Source organism: Drosophila sechellia, chromosome X, assembly GCF_004382195.2.
Source record: "Drosophila sechellia strain sech25 chromosome X, ASM438219v1, whole genome shotgun sequence".
In the NCBI taxonomy this organism is placed as follows: domain Eukaryota; kingdom Metazoa; phylum Arthropoda; class Insecta; order Diptera; family Drosophilidae; genus Drosophila; species Drosophila sechellia.
This window is the reverse complement of record NC_045954.1, coordinates 5373289-5394167: the sequence shown is the minus strand read 5'-3', so window position 1 is coordinate 5394167 and position 20879 is coordinate 5373289. Positions and strand designations below refer to the sequence as shown.

The 20879-nt window shown below is 44.0% G+C and overlaps 1 protein-coding gene across 11 annotated transcripts; it reads left to right on the top strand.

The window, feature by feature from the left end:
* The first annotated feature begins 95 nt into the window (after nt 1–95).
* Nucleotides 96–19886, top strand: LOC6612389 (proton channel OtopLc). Of its 11 annotated transcripts, XM_032725277.1 has the most exons (15): nt 96–186; nt 422–839; nt 5027–5080; nt 5335–5526; nt 6396–6529; nt 6847–6885; nt 12781–12891; nt 13827–14011; nt 14184–14341; nt 14455–14475; nt 14735–14846; nt 14930–15090; nt 16639–18098; nt 18366–18726; nt 19088–19886. In XM_032725277.1, exons 4-15 carry the CDS (start codon nt 5377–5379, stop codon nt 19226–19228), a joined length of 3033 nt encoding a protein of 1010 aa, XP_032581168.1. In that variant the 5' UTR covers nt 96–186; nt 422–839; nt 5027–5080; nt 5335–5376; the 3' UTR covers nt 19229–19886. The 11 variants fall into 11 exon arrangements, with proteins under 11 accessions (XP_032581168.1, XP_032581170.1, XP_032581169.1 ...); XM_032725279.1 differs by having other exon boundaries at nt 5027–5508; XM_032725278.1 differs by having other exon boundaries at nt 5027–5526; nt 18366–18714.
* Nucleotides 19887–20879: the final 993 nt, after the last annotated feature.

Genomic DNA, 20879 nt, shown 5'->3' with positions numbered 1-20879 from the left:
CGTGCGCTGCTATTGCCTTTGCTTTTGCTTTGGCTTTGCCTTTACCGTTGGCTTTGCGCTGCTTTTGCGTTTGCGTTGCGGTGTTGTTAGTTGCGTTGGAAGTTGGAAATTTCAGTCAGAAGCGAACTTTTGCGAGTGATGGAAGACACTGCCTCTTCAGACCGGTGCCCCAAAAATAATAAATAAGTAACTAAGAACTCAGAACTGAGAACGGAACAGCAATAACAATTAAGAGCAGACACTCGGTGATTTTCACTAGATGCTCGCCTAAATTGGTATTTTATTTGCGATTCTCATTAGCTGGCGGCGATTGATTCAGTTGCATTCAGTCGTTAATCGGTGATTGCTGTTAATCGTGTTATTGTTGTTCTGCGCAATAAATTGATTGCCAACGATATTCTTTGCTTTGTTTTTGTACAAGTGCAGTGAGAAAAGTGCTAAACAAATAGACGAATAAAAACAGGAAGCTACACTTTTTGGCACTGCGTCGTCCATTTTGTCTGTTGTGCGTGTGCCAGTGTGTGTGTGTGCGAGTCTGTTTCCGGTCCAGTCAATCAACAGACTTGCTTGTATTTTGCACTCGTATTTGGCCAAAAGGACGCAGGACAATAATAGCCTTAAATCTGCCGAATCAAAGCGAAACGAAACGAAGCGAAATAAATAGGAAAGGAAAAACGCGCGCGCAACAGACGCCACGCCCCCCGCCCCCATCGACGTCCTCCTGCTGCTCACGAGCGGAAGCAAAACAAAGGGAAAACAGGACAGCAGGCGAAAAGGAAACGAAAGCAGAACAATAGCAACGCATATGAGCTGAACGGCAGGATATAACCCCCAAAAAAGTAAGTCAAGTGATGGATCAAGATGATATAAACCCTTTCGCAATATGACATCATATCCACAGTGTTAACTTGGCCAAGAAGAAAGCCCAAAATAAAGTAATAGCATTTTCAGTACCTAAGGTGCAACAAGTTATGTGTCTGTATGGTTAACTCGAATACTTTTGGAGATCTTTTCAACCCAAAAATTCCTGCTTGTAATCCGAGTTATTGAGGTCCGCCCGTACCACTAAGCTCCTTGATCCCCCAACCCTCCGGCAGAAACAGACACTTCAAAGCAATCAAACTGCTGCCCTTCTCGGGTAACACACACACACACACATTTCTTGGTCTTCCATTAGAAAGACATTGGCATCGCAATCGCTTGGGTGTCGCGGTTCCTTTTTCGGTTTTCCGCTACCTTCGTCCAAGGAAACCCATACAAGTGCTGGGCCAAATGGAAAATCTTAATTGCACAAGAGGCGCGACAACAGCAAAGCCGCACCAACAAAAAAGTAAAAGGGGGCAGCTTTAATGGGGCGCATCAGCGATCGAAAGATCAGCAGTTACTGATCCGATCCAGGTTAGCCCAGAGTTCCCACTCAGCTATTACTAACTTAACTTATGTTTCTACTCCGAAAAGCTATGGCATTGCTAATCAGTTTTGAGTCACTTGCACTCTGGATTCTGTAATGTCACAGCATCAAATTGATCGCGTGAATCACATCGCAGAGCCCAAATGAAAGTGCCAAGTTCAGAGGTGAATCATTGCATCCATAGAATGCGATCAGAGTGTGCCATCGATTCCCATCGATTCTAAGGTTTGGCAGCATGGAAAATCATTTGCGAGGGTTGAAACCGCGACACGCGATTTCTAATGGTGGTTTGTTGCCCCACCCGGTGGCAGTGGGTGGGTTGGTTGGTTGGTTGGTTGGTTGGTTGGTGCTTCCTTGACGATGATGACGTTGATGATGGGTGAGGTGACGGCGGTGGTGGTGGATAGCCATCCAGTGGACAGCTCGAAATCTGAATTTGAATGGCAGGAACAAAACAAAAAGGCAAACGGAGTGCATATTCTGCATACGGTCGCGTTTCGTGTGCCAGCATACATATATTAACTAATGAGCCGACGACCTCGGGGGTTGGACAACTGGGTGACTGGGCATGTGGGCGGTTGAACCACGCACCACCCAGCCGAAAGCAATCCACTGTGCCACACGCACACGGAGAAAATTAGCATTTAGAAAGATTTTCCAAAAGATTTTCCTTATTATTGATGAACGTTTCATTCCTTAATTTCGATGACTTGCACTTATTTCTGATACTAAAATTTAATTAGCAATTATTTCTCTGAGTGCTTTTGGGTGACTGCAGACGGGGTTTGTTTATAAGGTCACCCTATTTTCACGTACGAGTATTGCATCCATCTGCTGACAGTTCTCATGCTCATTTCCATAGCCATTTTCATGCCCATTTTCATCTTCATTCCCATTCCCATTTCCCATTGCCTTTCCATTTCCATTTGGATTCCGATTCCGATTCGTTATTTTCTTTCTTTTCGGTATACAATTGCATATCCGGTTCTCCATGTGGGCGCCGTCTCTGGAACATCCATGGATCTGCATAGATCTCAACTGCTCCTCTCCTCGCCTCTTCACACATTTCACTATTTATCTTTTATTGCGGTGCAGCTTGTAGTGGCTCCGATCCACCGAGCTACTGTGCGAGTGGGTGGGGCTGGGTGGTTGGGCTTGTTCGGTTGGCTGTCATTTGTGTGCAATCTGTCATCGGACACTGTCATAAAGTAGCTGCAATGATCTGCCGATCCAATTCAAGTGGCACACAGTTTGTTTACAGTGGAAAAGCAAGAATGCCAGAGACAGTTGGTCCCACTCGCATTTCCCCTTCGACGGCTGCAATCTGCCATCTTGAGTCTTAAAAAGGGAAAACCTTGTTAGCCGCTTGATTGGCACGCGAGGAAAAATGAAAGAAAGATACTTGAGAAGTCATTTGCATTTCCCTGTCATTCGGTGCGAAGTTTTCTGCAATAAGGTGTTGTGCTTGGTAACAACGAATGCGACTTGCATTGTGCCACATTTAAGCACACAAATTGACATTTTTTTTGAGCCATTGAGCCTTAGATCGAAATTGGGTCAAATTAGCGATTCGATACGATGCGATTCGATTTGTTGCGATGGTGGGCAATAATGTTGCACAGAGCCAAAATAAGAGAGCTCTCAATTAACAGCATTGGGCTAGTTTTTGCGCCAGTTTCTCAGTTTTGCGCGAGTGTTAGCCATCAAATGTTAATGGTATTAGCCAAGCTTTCAATTTGCGAGACTGTGTTGGTTGCCGCTTGATGTTTTCGCTGCCTGCCGAACGAGAACATGCGACAATTCTGGCTTGCAAATGGCCATGGAAAAGCATGGAAAAACTACGAAGCTGAAGCTGCTGCCCACCGACCACCAACAAGCCAAAAAGAGCATGGAAAGACAACAGAAAACTGGCTAAAAGACAGCGGCAACAATGTGGCCAGAATGCTTTTTGATGACCGCCGACGTTGCCTTAATACGCTAAGTTGGCTTTTACTAGTTTATTTGCGTATTTCGAGCAGAAAGAAGGTAATGGCGTTTCCCTAAGGGCCTCGTTAACTCACCTGACTATCCAGTTGAAGATCATCTGGCAATTTAATGACAAATTACCGTACTTTTTTGTTTTTGCTGATCGAGAAATATACCTATTCATAGGTATACAAAATACTACTTTTATTTCAATTTTGGTCATAACAATGCGTAAAATTGTCCAAATTTGGCATGTGATACCTCGTTGAGATCGTCTATCAATTCCCGACCCATTGGCATTCAAATAAAAACAAATAATTTTTTTTGCCATTTTCCGCAAAATTCAAAAATGCAAAAAATAGAAAAAAATTTAATTTTTTTAGTTTTTCAAAAAAGTGATTGGGATATTTAGCATTGGTAATTAGCCGTACAAAACTGTAATTCTTTTAGTAATATGAGCATTTTTGGCGAAGTTATACAGAAAACCCCTTTTCCAAATAACGCAGTTTTGGCAAAATTCGTATTGCTGATTTTTTGTCCCAACATTTTCAGATTTTTGGCCATTTTTCCAAAAATAATTGTCCAAATACAGAGTGTCATACATCGTTGATCTCGTAATTAAATTTCTAATCGATTTGTATTTCAACTTTGACATTTAAAATTTTACCCTTTTTTCGCAAATTTTGATGAAAATTTTCCCCTTACCAAAAATGAAAAAAAGTAAAAAAAAATTTTATTTTTCAAATTCTCCAAAAAAATGGTTTGGTCTTTTGGCATTTCTTGAAAACTGCACAAAAAGTTGTAATTTTTTAATGTGCGACTTATTTTGACAAAGTTATAGCCAAAAAACTGCTCAAGAATTGTTTTTATTAGCTTATTTCAATATTTAAATAGAAAGTCCGTACACAATCCACACACTTGCCTAAATGGAGCAGAGCACATAAAAATATTTTGGCCTTTATGATTTCTTGCCAAATTCCAAACAAATATTCTCAATCGGAACCATCTGAATATAATGCTCCCGATTGGCTGGCTAGCGTGCAACTAAAAACGAAACAACAATGATTTACCCTTGAATGTCCGGAAAGTCGGATCAACAAGTGGAATTTCCAGAGGCAAAAACTGGCACAATCTTTATGACCCTCCATCGCCGGCAAATCCAATCCCATCCGATCCAAAACAAAGATGATGATGATGCCGATGGATGTGTGCCAAGCACATTTTGACAGATTGAGGAGCTTCTGCTTCTGGTGTTTCTCCAGATTTCAAATTGAAGGAATGAAAATCTTTATTCAAAGTCACGAGCTATAATTTTTGCTCCGATCTTTTGCCACACTTTTCGTTTGGCTGTCGGCCAGAAAGCTAAAAAATTGCCGATCTGTATTCGTATTACTATATATCCAAAGCACTAAATCGGTAAAATCGTGTTGCAGGCAGCAAATGCATGCTGCACATTATTATAGTTGCAAATTGTTTATTTTCCTTTTGCTTTTCGTGCGTGCGGAAAAACAAAATCAGCGTTCGTTTCAAAATAAACTCATAACATAATGGTTTTTTGACTCCATTTATTAGCATATTTTTCTATAGATTTACATATATACATATATGTAAATATACCTAACAATCTTTGGATATTTTCTCTGATTTCAGAACGACCAATTTGCGCAACCAAAAGTCTTGAGTATTCAACTGCTGCTGCAAAACGTATGACTGATTTTTTCAATTTGATCAAAGCCTAGCGATTACCTCCCTAAGAACTTTATACCAGCTTACAAATACGAACATATACACCCGGATATCCATTTGCATATTTGAATGGCACAGCAATAGCTTCGATTACCTAGGATTTACTATTACTATAAAGCGCTAGCGAACGATTTCCAACTCCCCATACTGTAGATCGTGAATCACACAGTATCTACATATATACAAATATATATATCTGATCCGATAAATAGGAAGGAGGATCGGGAGTGAGCGTGCAGAGCGAGGGGTGAGGAATGCAGCGGTGTCCCTACATTCATGAGATGCGCGAAAGATTACTGGACCAGCCGCGGGAGACACTTCAACTGGAGAACATGGAGCGGGCCAATCTGCTCGACAACCGCCAATCGGCATCCGAATCGAACCAGGTCGGCACTGTGGTCAAGGTAGGGGCCATCGATATACTCGCTACAAGGATTGACCCCCATATACAATATATAATGCCATCTGATCATCTTACCAAATCGAAACACACACACAGTTTACATACATCCATGACATTGTTTCACACGCCAAATTAACGAATTTACCATATGTCAAGTAATCTTCCAAAAAGTATCATGCATTTATATATAAAATTAACACTATTTCATACAATGACACTTTGCGAACATCACTCATGAACATAATTGTATATATATCGTAATGGAAATTAACCGAAAGAAGCTTGTATATTGCATATGAATATAAATATTCTTGAATATCCTTTTCTACGCAGTGTGTGTGTCGGTGTGTGTGACAGATTAATGACTTCTTTTTCAAAAGATTTTTCTCCCTAGCCAAAGAATTCGATACGGATCCGAAAACTTAAACCATCAAAATCCTTGCACGAGTTACCGATTCGCCCTTTTCTTTATGTTTCTCGAAATCGAAATGAAAACGAAACGAGCCAAAAACATTTATGAGTAATATCATTTGCAATAAATTGGAATTGTTTTAATCTAAAATAATACATATATTTGTTAATCTCTTATTTTCGAAACGCATGTGAATGAATCTGAGAGGTTAAGTGCCACAGAAATTGCTTTTCATTCAAGAAATCTTGCACTTCCAGTTGCAAACAAGTTAACTTACAAACTTTGAGTGAATAACTTTTGATGTTTGTGTGGCAACCTCAAGAATTAACGTTGTGTACATAATATACTTACTACCTTGTACATTTTGTATTATATGAAATTCCAATTTATTGTCGTCAATCGAGCTGAGTCCTTCGCCTCGCAAGCTAATCGCCAATGTGTTTCTGATCCACCAACAGCTGCAGGGCGATGGCTATCACACGAGTCCTGCCCACCAGCGTACTCCACTAGTGCCGCACGATCTCGGCGAGGACTTCAATTTGGATTTCGACGACGACTTCCCGATCGATGCGCGCCGACCGAAAAATGCCAAGTAAGTGTGTTCCATGGCTTCAGGCCCATGTCCTGTTGCAAAAGTCCATGTCCAGTTCACCGCTCTATGTATTTTGTGTTCCGTGTCCTGCAATCCATTTCCTGCGTTACTAAGCTTCCGTTTCACATTCCAACGTTCCAAAAAAAAGAGTAAATAAAACATAAAGTGTGCCAGAGATAGCAACCCTTGTGGAGATCTCTGCTCTTGCAATTCGTATTAACTTTTATGATCTGTGATCTTGTCAAGTCCCAAGTAGAACCGTAAATACCCTTTACTCGCAATTCGTGTTCAATTTAATCAGTTGGCAACCGTTACAGCGACAAACATCCAGCGGTTCTCACGCGCCCACAGCAAAGGTCAGATTTGCTATTAATCATTTCTCCAAACCCCAACTTAGTCGCCAAAGTCCAAATACTCAAGTAGCTCCCACATAACCCAACTTCTTTCCTACTAACCCGCGAATGATACTAGCTAGTTCGCTCTGGAACTTAGTTGATCTTTTCTATCACCTGCATTTTGACTTGGCTTTCTATAGCAGTAGTGACTCCTTTACTTAGGCCTACTAATCCCAAGTACATATGCTGTACACCTCGAACACTAAATACCCTACGCTAATAACCCAAAATCTCATTAGGAGCCATAGTTTTAGGCAACCTCTCGGGTTTCTGGGAATTATGCGATTTTTGTATTCAGTGCCCACATAAATCCAAAACTAAGTACTACATTTATCCGCTTAGGGAGTCGCAAAGACACATGGGCCAAAAAAACAAGCTCAGTCCAAATTTCATTCAGCTTTTTCTTTGTATCTTTATGGCTTTGTCTGCTTCTTTCTGTACTATTTTTTTTTTTTTTTTTTTTTTTTGGCATCCAGGGGATTATAATGTCAATGAACTGGACGCAAGGCACATTGCCTTACATTTCCGATGGTGTGGCATCGTTTTTTTTTCTTTCCACGAGCATGTTCTTCATTTCTTTGCTCCTCGCTGGTCGGGACATAAAACAAATAAGTAGGCGGCGGTAGTCATCCAAAATCGCTTATATGTACAATGCTGATGCCACTGGGTGGTGCACAGGGTGGTGTTGGGTGGTTTGGAGTTGCAAGCGAATTACGCAACTTGACAAACCGACAAAGCATTCCACTCGGCTGGCTGCGGCATGAACCGTCAGCGATGCATGCCAAGCAGATCAGTTGGCGTCTTGCATATAATATATGCACTGGAAAAAAAGCTAGATATCTGTAATATAAAAGAGGTGGTCTACTTACCAGCCAAAACATTAGTGATATGAATATGAAAGAAATTTCGGTAGTGATGCATTATGATGATTCATGAAGTACCTTTCTACCATTCGATATTCATTTTGCTCACTGCACTGCATCCCCAGCTCCATTCCCACCCCCTGGATGAGTAGCAGTGGGGGAACCCGTGGAACTACGGCTTTGTCTCCGCACCAAAGTGTCATTGTACGAATGACTTACATTCGTGAGTTTCTGCAATTTGCTAACAATACGGTTGGCACAATGGGCGCAAAAGGAGAGCGGCGCAACTATCGATGCTTGGCATTTGGCCAGGGTTGTCAGCCTCACTTGAGAAACACGGTCCTCGACTTGTTCGAGTCGTGGAGTGACAGAAGTGCACAGTGTTCCGCTTGTTCTACAGGGAAAACTTATCACTGCTACATTTCTTGCGGTGTAGTTTTTCGTATTGATTCCGGCTCCACGTGATCCATTTTTAAAAAGTGCCCATCATCTATTCGTGGCACTGGCCCTGGCGAAAACATTGTCACTCGATTAGGCACAAGGCTTTTTTTGTGGTAGGCCCAAGGATCTCGGGGGCTGAACCCTCCGATGCTTCATACTTTGTTTTAGAAGTACTAATTTAAGCACCCGATAAAGACCTCATCTGTTTCAGCTGCGAGGGGTGGCCATAAGGTATAATTAGGCAAGGCCGGAGCAACCCTTCCACGATTTCCGAGGGCTGAAATGATGAAAGGCCACAATAATTATAGACCCACCCGGGGAAGTGCTGCCAATTGAGAAGAACAACAAGTCGGAGATTTATTCGAGCTTTTGTTTTAGCTTTAGGGATAACAGGGAATTACACAGTCAAGAGTTAAACACAAGAATATTCGAAATATAATATCTTCAATTGCGCATTAACATCAGACAGACGGATGAACTAGGGAGTCGCATCAATTGCCAGGCTTTTTTACATAGCATTTTTTCACTGCGGAGATTAGTGAGTGGCATCTGGGTCACACGTCTTCGTCTGGCGGGGATTTGGGAACCGGGTTCTGGGCTCAGGGTGCGACTTCGATAGATTCCCCGCATTCTTTTTCCGCCCTCTCACCACTCACCTCCTTACCTATCGCCTTTAACCCTCTACTTTCCTGCTTTTATGCCTCTTGATGCAACTACGTCGCAGTTGGCGATTTGCGACGCAAATCCTTAGATGCCGTGGGGTTACACTGAAAATAAAATGTTTATTTAGTTTAATGTTTAAATAGTTTAGAAATGTACAAAAAAAAGTAACTTTGTTGGTCCGGCATATTCCTTACTGTCTTGTATTTTGGACTATGTTTTTAATCTGATAAAAGAATAGTAGAAAATATAGTGAAGCTAGGTCTGCCGATTTTCGCTCACTGTAGCCACACACTTTTTATTGCCGCCACTCCTCTGGATGAGTGCAACCCCTTGTCGCACTCTGTGCACTCGACGACGACGTTCAATGGCTCGGGAGTTGGTAGTTGGGATGTCGATGGCGAAGGGATGGGGCGGCTCTGTCGGCGAATGGGCAACCAAAACAGAATGCCGCAATGTTTTTGCGAACGTGCGGCACAAAAGGAAGCGAGCGCTGAAGTTACGATAAACGGTAAAGGACGAAGCCGAAAACGAAGCCGAACTCCGAAACGCAACGAACCAGACAGCATGACGACGACGTCGCCTTTTACCGTAAAGCTCTGCCGCAGCGCACAGTGGGCCGCAGAGTGCGATTTGTGGATAAAAAAAATGAATAGGCAGTTGGAATTTGTTGGACAAAAGTTTTTGGTTTTTGGAATGTCTTATGTTAATAATCATCTATATGAATTTTCAAAAAACACTAAACACACAACCACTGTGCCATGCCGGCGGTTTATCCGCGGGGTGGTTGGAACTTTGGGTGGGTGGGTGTTTGGTTGGGTGTCTGCAACATGTCGCGAACAACAAAAACACCAGATGACGGTAGTAAAATCAGTAGAGGCAGGCCGGGGCATCGTGGGTAATTGAGTTTTGGGCTGTTGCTTTTCGATGACTGATGGTTGTGTTGGATTCTGTTCCGTTCTTCAGTTCCCCGTCAGCCCGGCTGATGCACTCTGCACTCTGCATTGGCATGCCCGCTGATTGGCATTTGGCATGCCCCCCACTGAAAACTCCAAGCTTTTCCCAAAGTGACCCATTTACATCGCGTGTGCGGCCAAAACAATGGGCGTCCGCTTCCTGATGCAAAATTCAATTAAAAGATACGTTTTGGGAGAGGTCTCAAGATCGAGATGCGCAGGAGAACAAAAATAAATGGTTCTCTTTGCAAATGTGGAGAAGGGTTATACCCTAACATTTAAAATATCAATGTTTAAATAATATAGAAATGCAAGTCAAAAAGTAACTAAGTAAATGGGGCATATTCGAGGAATATATAAACCCAAATGTACTTACAAAAGAACACAAAAAAAACCAAATGCAGGAAATCAAAAATGAGTTGAGCTACCTGCTTACATTCCAATCAAGGCGGAACAAAGCCCAGTGAATGCTGGATGCAAATCGCATGAATGACAAGCCTCTTTGGGGGCAGGACCCCCGACAGGACCCACAAAGCGAATATAACCCAGCAGAACTGAGAGCAACAAGAGCAAACATCGTACATCAAGTCGCGCAGCGAAATGTGTCCTACTTTCTGGCATACTCAAAGGACATGTTTCCCCTGCATCCTATCGAGAGCATCCTGCGAGCTACAGAAAGATTGAACGAGAACGAGGGAGAGAGAGAGAGAGCGAGAGAGAAAGCGCGAGGCGATTAAGGAGGGAGCGCAGGCGAAGAAAGAGACGGGGCTACGCGAGGAGAAAGAGAGAGTGCGAGAGATTCGGCGCAGATTGAGGGCGGCTGCTGGCCGAAAAGGATGCTGGATTTATCCTGCCAGGGCCCGTTTCAGTTGTAGTTGGATAGTAAAGGGTCTTGGACGTATCGAGCGAATCGTTCGCCAGGTAGCCTCCAGAGTCCTACAAAACCAAGAGTCCTCCAATCCAGTTGGAATTTTTCTATGAAAAATCAAAACTCCCAACTGAAACCGAGGCTGTCATACCATTATTTTTTTAAGTTTCAACTTGAAAAGTGATAATCGCAGTGCTCCAATCAAAATGACACCTTATCTGTGAAAATTACTGTGAAATCTATCGTGAAAACCATTCAGTGCTTAATCAATGCATGATTTTGCTCAAATGAAGCAATTTGCAGCGGGGTTTATGTCATAATACCAGTGATTTTCCGCTAACTACAGTTAATACTTTTGGCCAGGCCTCCAAAAAAAAAAGGAGGCTTTTAATGGTACCGGGCAATACACACACACACATTAAGCAGCTTATTATACACACAGTCGAGTGAGAGCGAGGGGGACGGAGAGATGCTGGGCGAAAGAAACAGCACGATAGCTCTTAAGAACCTGAGCACCGTGGACTCCCAATGCAGAGCGATACTATATTCCACATAGGTCCGTGTCCGTGTCCGTGTCCAATGCATACACACCAGCGCACCCGGAATCTGTGGGCTCCACAGGATACACTTTCCCCGCCGGAATGCGAAATGCCAAATACGGCTTTCAACTTTCAACCCCGAATCTCGCGGAACGAGAGAGAGGTCACTGGGTCGCTGGCGCTCCCATCCGGGATGCAGTCCGTAGCGAAAAGTATGGCCACGCCTCATTTGCCCATTTGTCAAATGCATTTCAAATGCGTTCCACAAGGCTCCCTAGAATAAGAGAGCGGGACAGCGGGAGGGAAAGAGGGAGATAGAGAGAGAGAGAGGGAGAAGGAGAGGGAGAGGAAGAGTGTCAGATACATTTATGTATAGGGATGCTCTCCAAGTCAAACAATAGTCGTTCTGTTGCATTCGAAAACAGAAAATAAACCTGCAAATTGCTTCATTTAGAATTGCCGCAATACATAATTACGAACTGTGAAGTGAAATTGACGGAAAACATAAAACCGATAAGTAGTAGAGGTATCCGGCGCGAAGGACCAACCAATCCTATCGCCTATCGATAGAGAAATCGGCAATCAGATCGTCGACAAAAAGCCAGCACAACGGAGACCGAAACGGAAACGGAGACAATGGGCGGCGGTGAAGTGAAGGTCGCTACCGTCGACGTCGAGGGCGGGGACAACATGGCCACCTTGCCGGTGTCCCGCTCGCATACCGTCGGCAGCACCGACAGCGCCGAGAAGAACAACGCCGCCAACAAGGAGATGGAGCTCAAGAATGTCATGCCGCAGCCGCTGCAGAGGTGCGAAAAGCTGGGTGAACAAAGTTATTGGGGATACTACGATAGTATGGGGGACAAGCTACTGATTAGGGAGAAACTGATAAGATGGACGAATGTCCTGTCACCTCGGTTTACTTATGTCTGGCAAGAAGTTCGTACGGGACTTTATCTGAGAAAAACCTTTTAACTAACATATACCTATTAAAAAGTGGTAATGTGGAAATGGAAAACCTACCATCCATGATTTAGTAGAAACCCCCCAAATTGAAGCAGTCATTTAAGCGTTTGCATTCCAACCTCACTTCGTATGAAAGGATTTGGGTGTTAGCAGCAAGGCCATTCTCCAATTAGTATTTAGCTAATTCCTGTGTATAACAGCATCACCCAAAACACTTGAGCACACTCACACACACACACACAGAGAGATAGAAACGCACACAGCCGCACACCTTGTACATAAGAAAGTAATATATATGCCCGTAGTATGTATAGTATATAGGATATACACATATATATATATATAACCAAATGTGCAGTTCCTGTCGTAGAGCGCCGTCTCACTCTCTCATCCGTGGTCCGTCCAAAGATTTTGGTTTTTCTGTTGTATGCGCTTGCATATTCACCCACCTCCCTTACCCACCCTTCTAACCACCCACCAGGCTGTGTAAATCCATCCACCTAAGTTAGCATATAGTGTAACGAATTGGATAAACAATACTTAATTCACATCGAATCTTATAGGGTTTGCTACACGTTCAAGCCAAATCCAAATAAGTACAGTTTTATGCCAGCGAAAATAACGGTACAGGGCACATACGAAACCAATCCGATAACGGGACCCATCGAACTATGGTAATGTGACATATGAAATCCATGACCTATCCCAAGACCAAAGTACTCCAGATCCTCCGTTTCATATTCCGCACACTACTTGGGTTAACTTCATTTGGGGTTTGAAACATGTATCTTTCAGATACTTATTCGAAAGCAGAAGATATGTTAAGATATAACACAGTAAATCAGATTGTTATACTCCTGTGCAAGTAAATCACGCCTAATTCAAAGAAATTCCCATCGAATACTCTTGTATTATACAATGCAAACATCGGATTTGATGCAGCTGGGGGGCCATCACATGCAAATGGATGCTTAAGTGGGCTGGGAAAAGGGGGTTGTGTATTTAAAGCAGCCACTAACTGGGTCACCAAATACGCAAAATGCTGTGGGAGGCACCGTGGGACGCAAGCGTAGAATAGTCTCGATTGAAATTCATAGAAATTCACACGCATTTCCAATCAAATTCGCACAATTAGTTAATATGTTTAAGCACTTATATATTGAGTTATATAGTTTACAAACCGATACTAATAGATTTGTGACCAGTGACCACTGTGCAGGTCTGTGGCTAATCAAACATCAAATAGGAGCTAATGCAGGGCGTTTATGTTCTTGAGATGTCGAGTGAGAATGCACTTGAGTTTTAGTTGCATGTCAGACACTTTCTCACACCCACACACATACACACACTCTCTCACACACACACAATAGGCAAAGCAAACGGGCGAAAAGTGGAAAATTAGCACCCACCGCTGGAAGCGGGACAGTGGGTCAACTCGGGGGAGTTGTAGCACCGATTTCTGGCCAGATCTTGACACAGTTTCCGCACACACACACACACACATCACATATACGCGCACCCCGTTTTTACTCTTTTGTACATATGAAACTGAGTTTTGAATACCTTTGTGAGCCCTCAGAGAACTGACCATTGTGGTATCCTTTCGCAGGACATCGCTGTTCATCGTGACCAGTCTGGTGTACGCGATCCTTCTGATCGTCGTGTGCATTGCCTACGTAATCAGCGATGTAACCACCCACCGACTGCCGGTTTTGTACTACGAGACATTCTTCACATATCTATACGGCGTCAGCATACTCTTCCTTCTCTACGTCTTCTGTTTCCTGCTGCAGGGTGAGTAAATGCGACATACTAGCATGATTTTAGTTAGTTGAAGGTGTTAAGTAGTTAAAAGTTAGCAAGTGTGTGGATAAAGTCGTCCTTATAAACTGTTGCCTACTTCTAGGCATAGTTTCATAACTGCAGTGAATGCAATCACTTATTTATTCATTATCCTGTTTGACAGAGAGCTCTTGCTGCAATGGCGGCAATGGTGGCAGCAAACCGAAACCCCAGCCCAAGGAGAAGAAGTCGAAGAAAGCCAAAAATGCCGATCCGGCCGATTCGAAGGATGCGAAGGGCTCTAAGGACTCCGGCAAGGCAGCCAAGGGCGCCGCATATCAGGTGCGTAATTAGCTGACTTTTAAGGATTAAGGTTTCTTTTTTCAACTTAAGCAATAACGGTCTCTTGAAACATGTGTAACCTAATCGAGGGTTTCTTTCCTCTGTTATCTAAGCACACACTGGCCAAGTTTCTGGTTTGCTATCAGCCTCTTTTCTACGATTCATATGCTCTTAGCTGCTTTTACTCCAACTCCCTTTGCTATAAATACAAATATAAGATCTAATGGCTTACTTAGTTGCCAGCTAAGCGGCATCAGATATTTCCCATGACCCAAATGGGTAGTTACGCTATGCTAATTAGGGGCCAAGTGCTGAGGCCGCAGCAATTAGTCTACCCAGAGGGCTGTCAGTTATCTATAAAAACATATTATCTCTTGGTCCATCCACATGCAGGAAGCACCCGTGGACGCCGAGGTGGCCGTCACCCCAAAGAATGTGCGCAAGCGCAAGACAACCCATAGTGATCTGACGCACGGCAGCTTCTTCCTGCGAGTGGGAGCCATTGGTGAGTGTGTGAAATTGGACGCGCGTCCTGCACAGGGACATCCATCCAGGCTAACTAACACAATGAACTCATCCTTTCCATAGCTTTCGGATTGGGCGCCATGATCTATATTGGCCTGGAGTTTGGATCGTTCTTTGAGATACCCTTCGATTCGCCGTGCCATCACATCCTGATTGGCGTCAATCCGCTGCTCCAGATGATCTTCACTTTCATGCAGATGTACTTCATATTCATGAATGCCCGGGTAAGTGCAAAGGTCAAGACTTTGTGTCCAACTCTAAACTAAAACTAAAACTTAAACTAAAGAACACTGTAAGCGTATGACTACTACCTACTACTACTACTACTTATACTACTGCTACCTACTGCCATTATCCACGGCTATTCTATACTCGTATGTTAAATGTAAAGCCATCATATGAACACGAATCCAACCAACCCAGCTCCTCCTCAGAACCCCAGCGAGGTTAGTTGCCCCAGTTTCCGTTTTCGTAGAGCTCAATGAATGGTTAGGTCGCGGCATTTGGAGTTAGGTCGCGTTTCCGTTTCCGGATTCGGTTTAAGTTTGCCTTGATCGATCTCAATCTAAATCTCACCACGAACTTGTAATTGGCGTGCTAATTGGCAGTTTTGAGTTCAGTTTTCATCCATCCGCATCTGGTATCTGCATTTGCAACTGCATCCATCGCCGATCACATCATCTGCCATATCACTCGCTTGCTTCTCAATCAATCTGTAAAAAACGAACATTGAAAGTGCCACAGACAACAGACTATCCGAAATCAAATGCCATTGGGCTGCAATCTGATCTTCTTGGTCGAATTGGAGCCCTTTTACACAAAGTATTGAAACCTTATATTTTCAAATACCCAGCACCACACGCATTTCGAGCATTCAAAAAATACAATCAGCCAGCCAAACAGCTCATTTATACAACCATTCATGTTTATATTCATATTCATATCCATTCATACATGCATACTCATCCTAGCCACGTGCATATTCATTCTTTTAAACAAATTTCGAAATTTTGCTACGTAGTTATTTAATGAACCATTTTTGTGTACATAATCCCACAACTCCGCCCCATTCGCGCGATCGCAGACTAGGCCGCCATTTCAGGTACGATATGCAACTCATTTTCTACTCTACTCTACTCTACTCTACTGTACTCACCACCTCCAACTCAACCTGTACCTGTACCTGTACCCGTACATCTGCCCCCATCAAATACTCATTTTGCCCACCTAACTGCTTACCTACACCCCCAATACCAATTATATCGCCTATGTCTACGATTTATATACACGAACATACATATGCTATGATATAATATATGATATGATAACCACAAGTCTAGTCAAGCTACTTTATCTTTAAGGGACGTCCTTGGCGGCAGTTTGGTTTTTGTTCCTTCCGCCCACTGTCGCTGCAGAGTGGATATTCCTGGATATATCTATAAATCTATCAAACTAATGATATAAAAACAAAGAATGACATTTAAAACGAACTGGTTTCTGATGTTTATTTCATTTGGTTTCAGTTCTTATGCAATACATATGTACATATTATAATAGTTTCGTATGGAACCCTCTGCAGAGCCAGTGGCTTGCGGCTCCTTCAAAAGGAGCTGAGTTTTGCCCGTAATCTAAAATCTATAAGTAATCAATGTAATCGACCTGATCGCCGTGAGACTCTCCGCCGTACTCAAGCGCACCGCGCACATCTCTCTCTCTCTCTCTATCTATCTATCTATCTATCTATCTCCATCTCTTGGATACTGGATCTCCAGCTGAACATCCATCGCTTCAAGGTGATCGCCCGGTTTGGCCTGATGCACGTGGTGGCCACCAACATTTGCGTGTGGATCCGCACCCTGGTTAAGGAGTCGCTGTTGGAGATCACGATCTACCATCAGAAGAACGAGCCGGAGGCCGGCGCCTCGTCTATAGCCCACTCGATCCGTCAGCACGCCCTGCGGCACGCGGGCACCGTGCTGCGCACCCATGCGGGACCCAACAGCGAGTTCGAGGTGCTCGACGGCGAGGACCTTCTGCCCAAGGATGTGTACAAGAGCGACAATGTGCTGTCCAAGCTGGTGCGCAATACCGTCGATGGTATTTCGAAGAGCCTGGGCATGGGCGGTGACCAGGCGCTAGCCAGCAGCACCACCAGCAGCACCACGACGACCACGCGGGCTCCGTTCACCACACCGAACTACCAATGGCACAGCACTACTATGGCCCGCAAGCTGAAGAAGTTTATCACCAGCGCCACCACCGCGGCCACAACGGCGGCGGGCAGCAGCAGCACCGGCAGCAGCACCACCACCATCTCACCGACCACCAGTAGCACCACCATTCCGTCGACCACCATCAGTAGCACCACCATCTCATCGAGCACCACATTCAGTCCATTTAGCCCCTCCACCACCACCACCACCGCTGCCGCCCTGAATCTCGAGACCAGCGGCAGTGAATCGCCCTTCGGCGGCCTACAGCGCATCCTTTCCAGCGCTGCGCCGCCGAGCCTGGCGCCAGTCGATGGGTTCGGTTCCGCTTCCGCTGCCACGCCCACATCCGGTTCCGGCGCCGGCTCATTCGTAGACTCCTTCCTGGCCAGCACTCTGAGCCCGGCCAGCAGCACCGAGGGCTCGGCCAGCATCATGAACAACCTCTTCGGCCAGGGACCCATGGAGAACAGCTTCCAGACATACACCGATCTGGGCCACGAGGAGGCCACCGGTCTGGTGAGCTTCGAGAATCTGGAGAGTCTGGACAACATATACCCGGCGGCGCTGTCCTCCAATATCGGCACACTCAACTCCACCGCCTGCGGACGCATCGACATAATGGGCACCATTGTCTACGATTCGGCGCCCTACCTCTATCCATTCATCATCGAGTATTCGCTGATCGGGGCGGTGGTGTTGTATGTCATGTGGAAGCACATCGGCCGCTATCCGGGCCGGATGAACGACGAAGATCTGGAGCATCGGCTGGAGGTGATGCTATCGCGGCGGGCGGTTGCCATGGCGCAGCAGGCGCGATCCGGACGCGTCGACTGCGTCGGCTCGTCGAAGGGCCTGTTCTTCGGGCTCCTGCTGCTGGTCGGGGCCCTCATCTGCCTGATACTCTTCTTCGTCTTGGTGCGCCATCAGCAGTTCTCGCTGTTGGCCATTTACCTCGCCGACGCCAGCCACTGCATCCTGATGGCGTTCGCCATTCTGGCCATTATTGTGGGATTCATCAGGTCTGGACGAGGAGTGACGGGTGTCGGGAGCAGGACTGCACAGAGCAAATTTATACCTCGAGGGGCTTGAATCGTATATTACTCGCATAATCCAAAACTAAATCATAAGCTATAATGTCACACATTGACACTAAGAGATGGTATCTGATCTCTGAAAATGGGTTTATGCCAGTAGTTAGCGAAACATTTCTCTGTGCAGTTCCCGCTTTTACTTATAAGCCCAATCTAACCTTTCACCTTCATTTTTTTTTTTCAATCCAACAAAAGGGTCAAGAACCTGAAGTTCCGCTGCGAGGAGCAGTCCAACCTGAACGACATCTTGCTGCGCATCTCGGCCTTCGGCCTGTTCACCTACTCCGTGTTCAGCATCATCGCCGGCAGCCTGAAGGTCCTGGAGAGCGAGCCCAGCCTGCTGGTCACGACCACCGGCGGTGTGGCCGTCTTCCAGGTGATCCTGCAGCTGCTGTTCATCGCGGACGTGTCCCGCCGTCGCGTCCACCTGCCGGAGCACGACCGGAGCAAGCCGGGCCGCCAGATCGTCACGTTCCTTCTCATCTGCAACGTGGCCATGTTCGCCATCTACACATTCGAAGCTCAAAAAGTATTCGCCAATCCTGTAAGTAGATATGTACGTAAGCGAGACTGAGTTAAGTAAGACGATTAACGTTCTCGTTCTCTACTCGTTATTCGATTGTTATTCAATTGCTATTCGATTATTATTCGATAGATATAGTCGCCTTGTTCGTTGTGTGCTTTGCATGCGCATTTCTTCTATTCAGTTTACTGAGAACAAGAACACCAAATACCATAGCATACTTTTTGACGCCTGTAATGCGTCAGTACACACAGATATATGTTATCTATCAGATATTGTTTTTGCTTTTTGTCTTGCTGTGTTCTTCACCTGCATGTCGTTGATGTTTAACACCCAGGTGGCCCAATATTTGAGCAACCTATTAACGCCTCCACTGCACATACTATGCCCACAGGTTCAGCTGGAGTTCTACGGCTTCGTGCCCTGGTCGATCATCCAGCGCATCACACTGCCGCTGTGCATCTTCCATCGATTCCACAGCGCCGTGACACTCGCCGAGATCTGGAAGACCACCTACAAGGCACGCCTGGAGTAAGGCGATGTCTGGATCCCGATGTCTATATAGGCCGATGATGGGTGGGAGTTATGAAAATGCACCAAAACCAAAATGTAGCGAGCCCAGAACGCGAACGGAAATCAAGTGAAGAGTTAGGTTCTAATTACGTACTAAACATATATGCATACTACATATAATATATACATTAGTGCAGATATGTACGAGAGCATATTATGACTTTTTTTGTTTGAGGAAACCAAAGCGAAACGAAATGAGTAACGAAACGAACGAACCAATCGGACCAATCTGCGCGATTAACAATTAACGATTGCCGACCGATAACGATAGCAGGTCGCTTGTTCATTTCACTCCACCATTACCACACTTTCCTTTTTTACTTTGTTAACTCGTGGAGAACTTAAGAACCTAAGATCTAAGTCATAGCGTTTACAGTTTAACGGAAAACTTAGAACCGAGAACCACGGCACATGTTTTTAATCTGATTTATGTATTTAATTTAGTTTAGTTTAGTTTCGCCTCTAACACGCTGCAATATCTTGTTATTAAATCGAAACTACAAGTTAATATTAATTTCATAATTGTTTAACCATTATCCGCTTCGGCAACCGAAACCAAAACGAAATCGATTAAAAATTCACATTACAAATAAGATTGAAAATATTCTGAAAACACAAAACAAATGGTTGTTTACTTTTCGCGTGCTTTTCGCGACTGAGAATGAGGGAAATCCCCGTGACTATACACTGAAACACAAAAACAGGGACACACAATGCAATGCCATGAAGAACGCGGCCACAGGAAACGGAAATGAAACGAAACGGTAACACAGCCCGGAAACGGAAACGAAATTCGATCTGATCTGACTTTTCCACCAATCGAGAACAACAACAACAACAGTAACAGCCGAACAACAACAAACTGTGATGAATTCATATGATTTACTGGTATAATTTGCAATTCGATTACATTTCTGTTCCTGATTTGATTTAACCATTAAACCCTTTCGATTTTATTCTCATCCACAAGTCACTAACTGAGTCGACAAAACTTTTGTAAGAATTTAGAAACAATGGCGCTAAGACAACTTCATGGCCAATTGTAAAAACAAATTGCCCGAAACACCATAACTAAAAACAAAATAATACATAAAAAGAAAACCAGAGAAAACAAAGAAAATTGTGGCATTCAATGGCCAGAAATACAAAAAACCAAAAAAAAAAAAATACATTTTTAATATACATTATATAAAAGTTTATAAATGTCCATTTTTTGATTATTAGTAGTGATGTTAAAAGAAAAACATAATTAACGGTAAAAATAATAATATGTATGTATGTTATAGCAGAGAATCGGATAAACCAAACCAAACACAAATTCTTAAGCAACACTCGAATGAAAAAATGAGAAATTGCGAAGCAAACGAAAAACTTTCCAAGTGAATCCCCGCATTTATGAATGAAAATGAAATTTTAGCTAAAGCGATATGAAAAACAAAGAGGAGTCATTCTGCCGAGATGAGATGACAGGTAAAACGGATAGGTACGGAGTAACCATTGACAAGCATCAAATTGTTTACAATTTACAATGTTAAAAGAAACGAACATTTTGAAAGATATATATGCCACGTATATCTATAAATATATGTATACTAACCCACCAAATTCAAAGT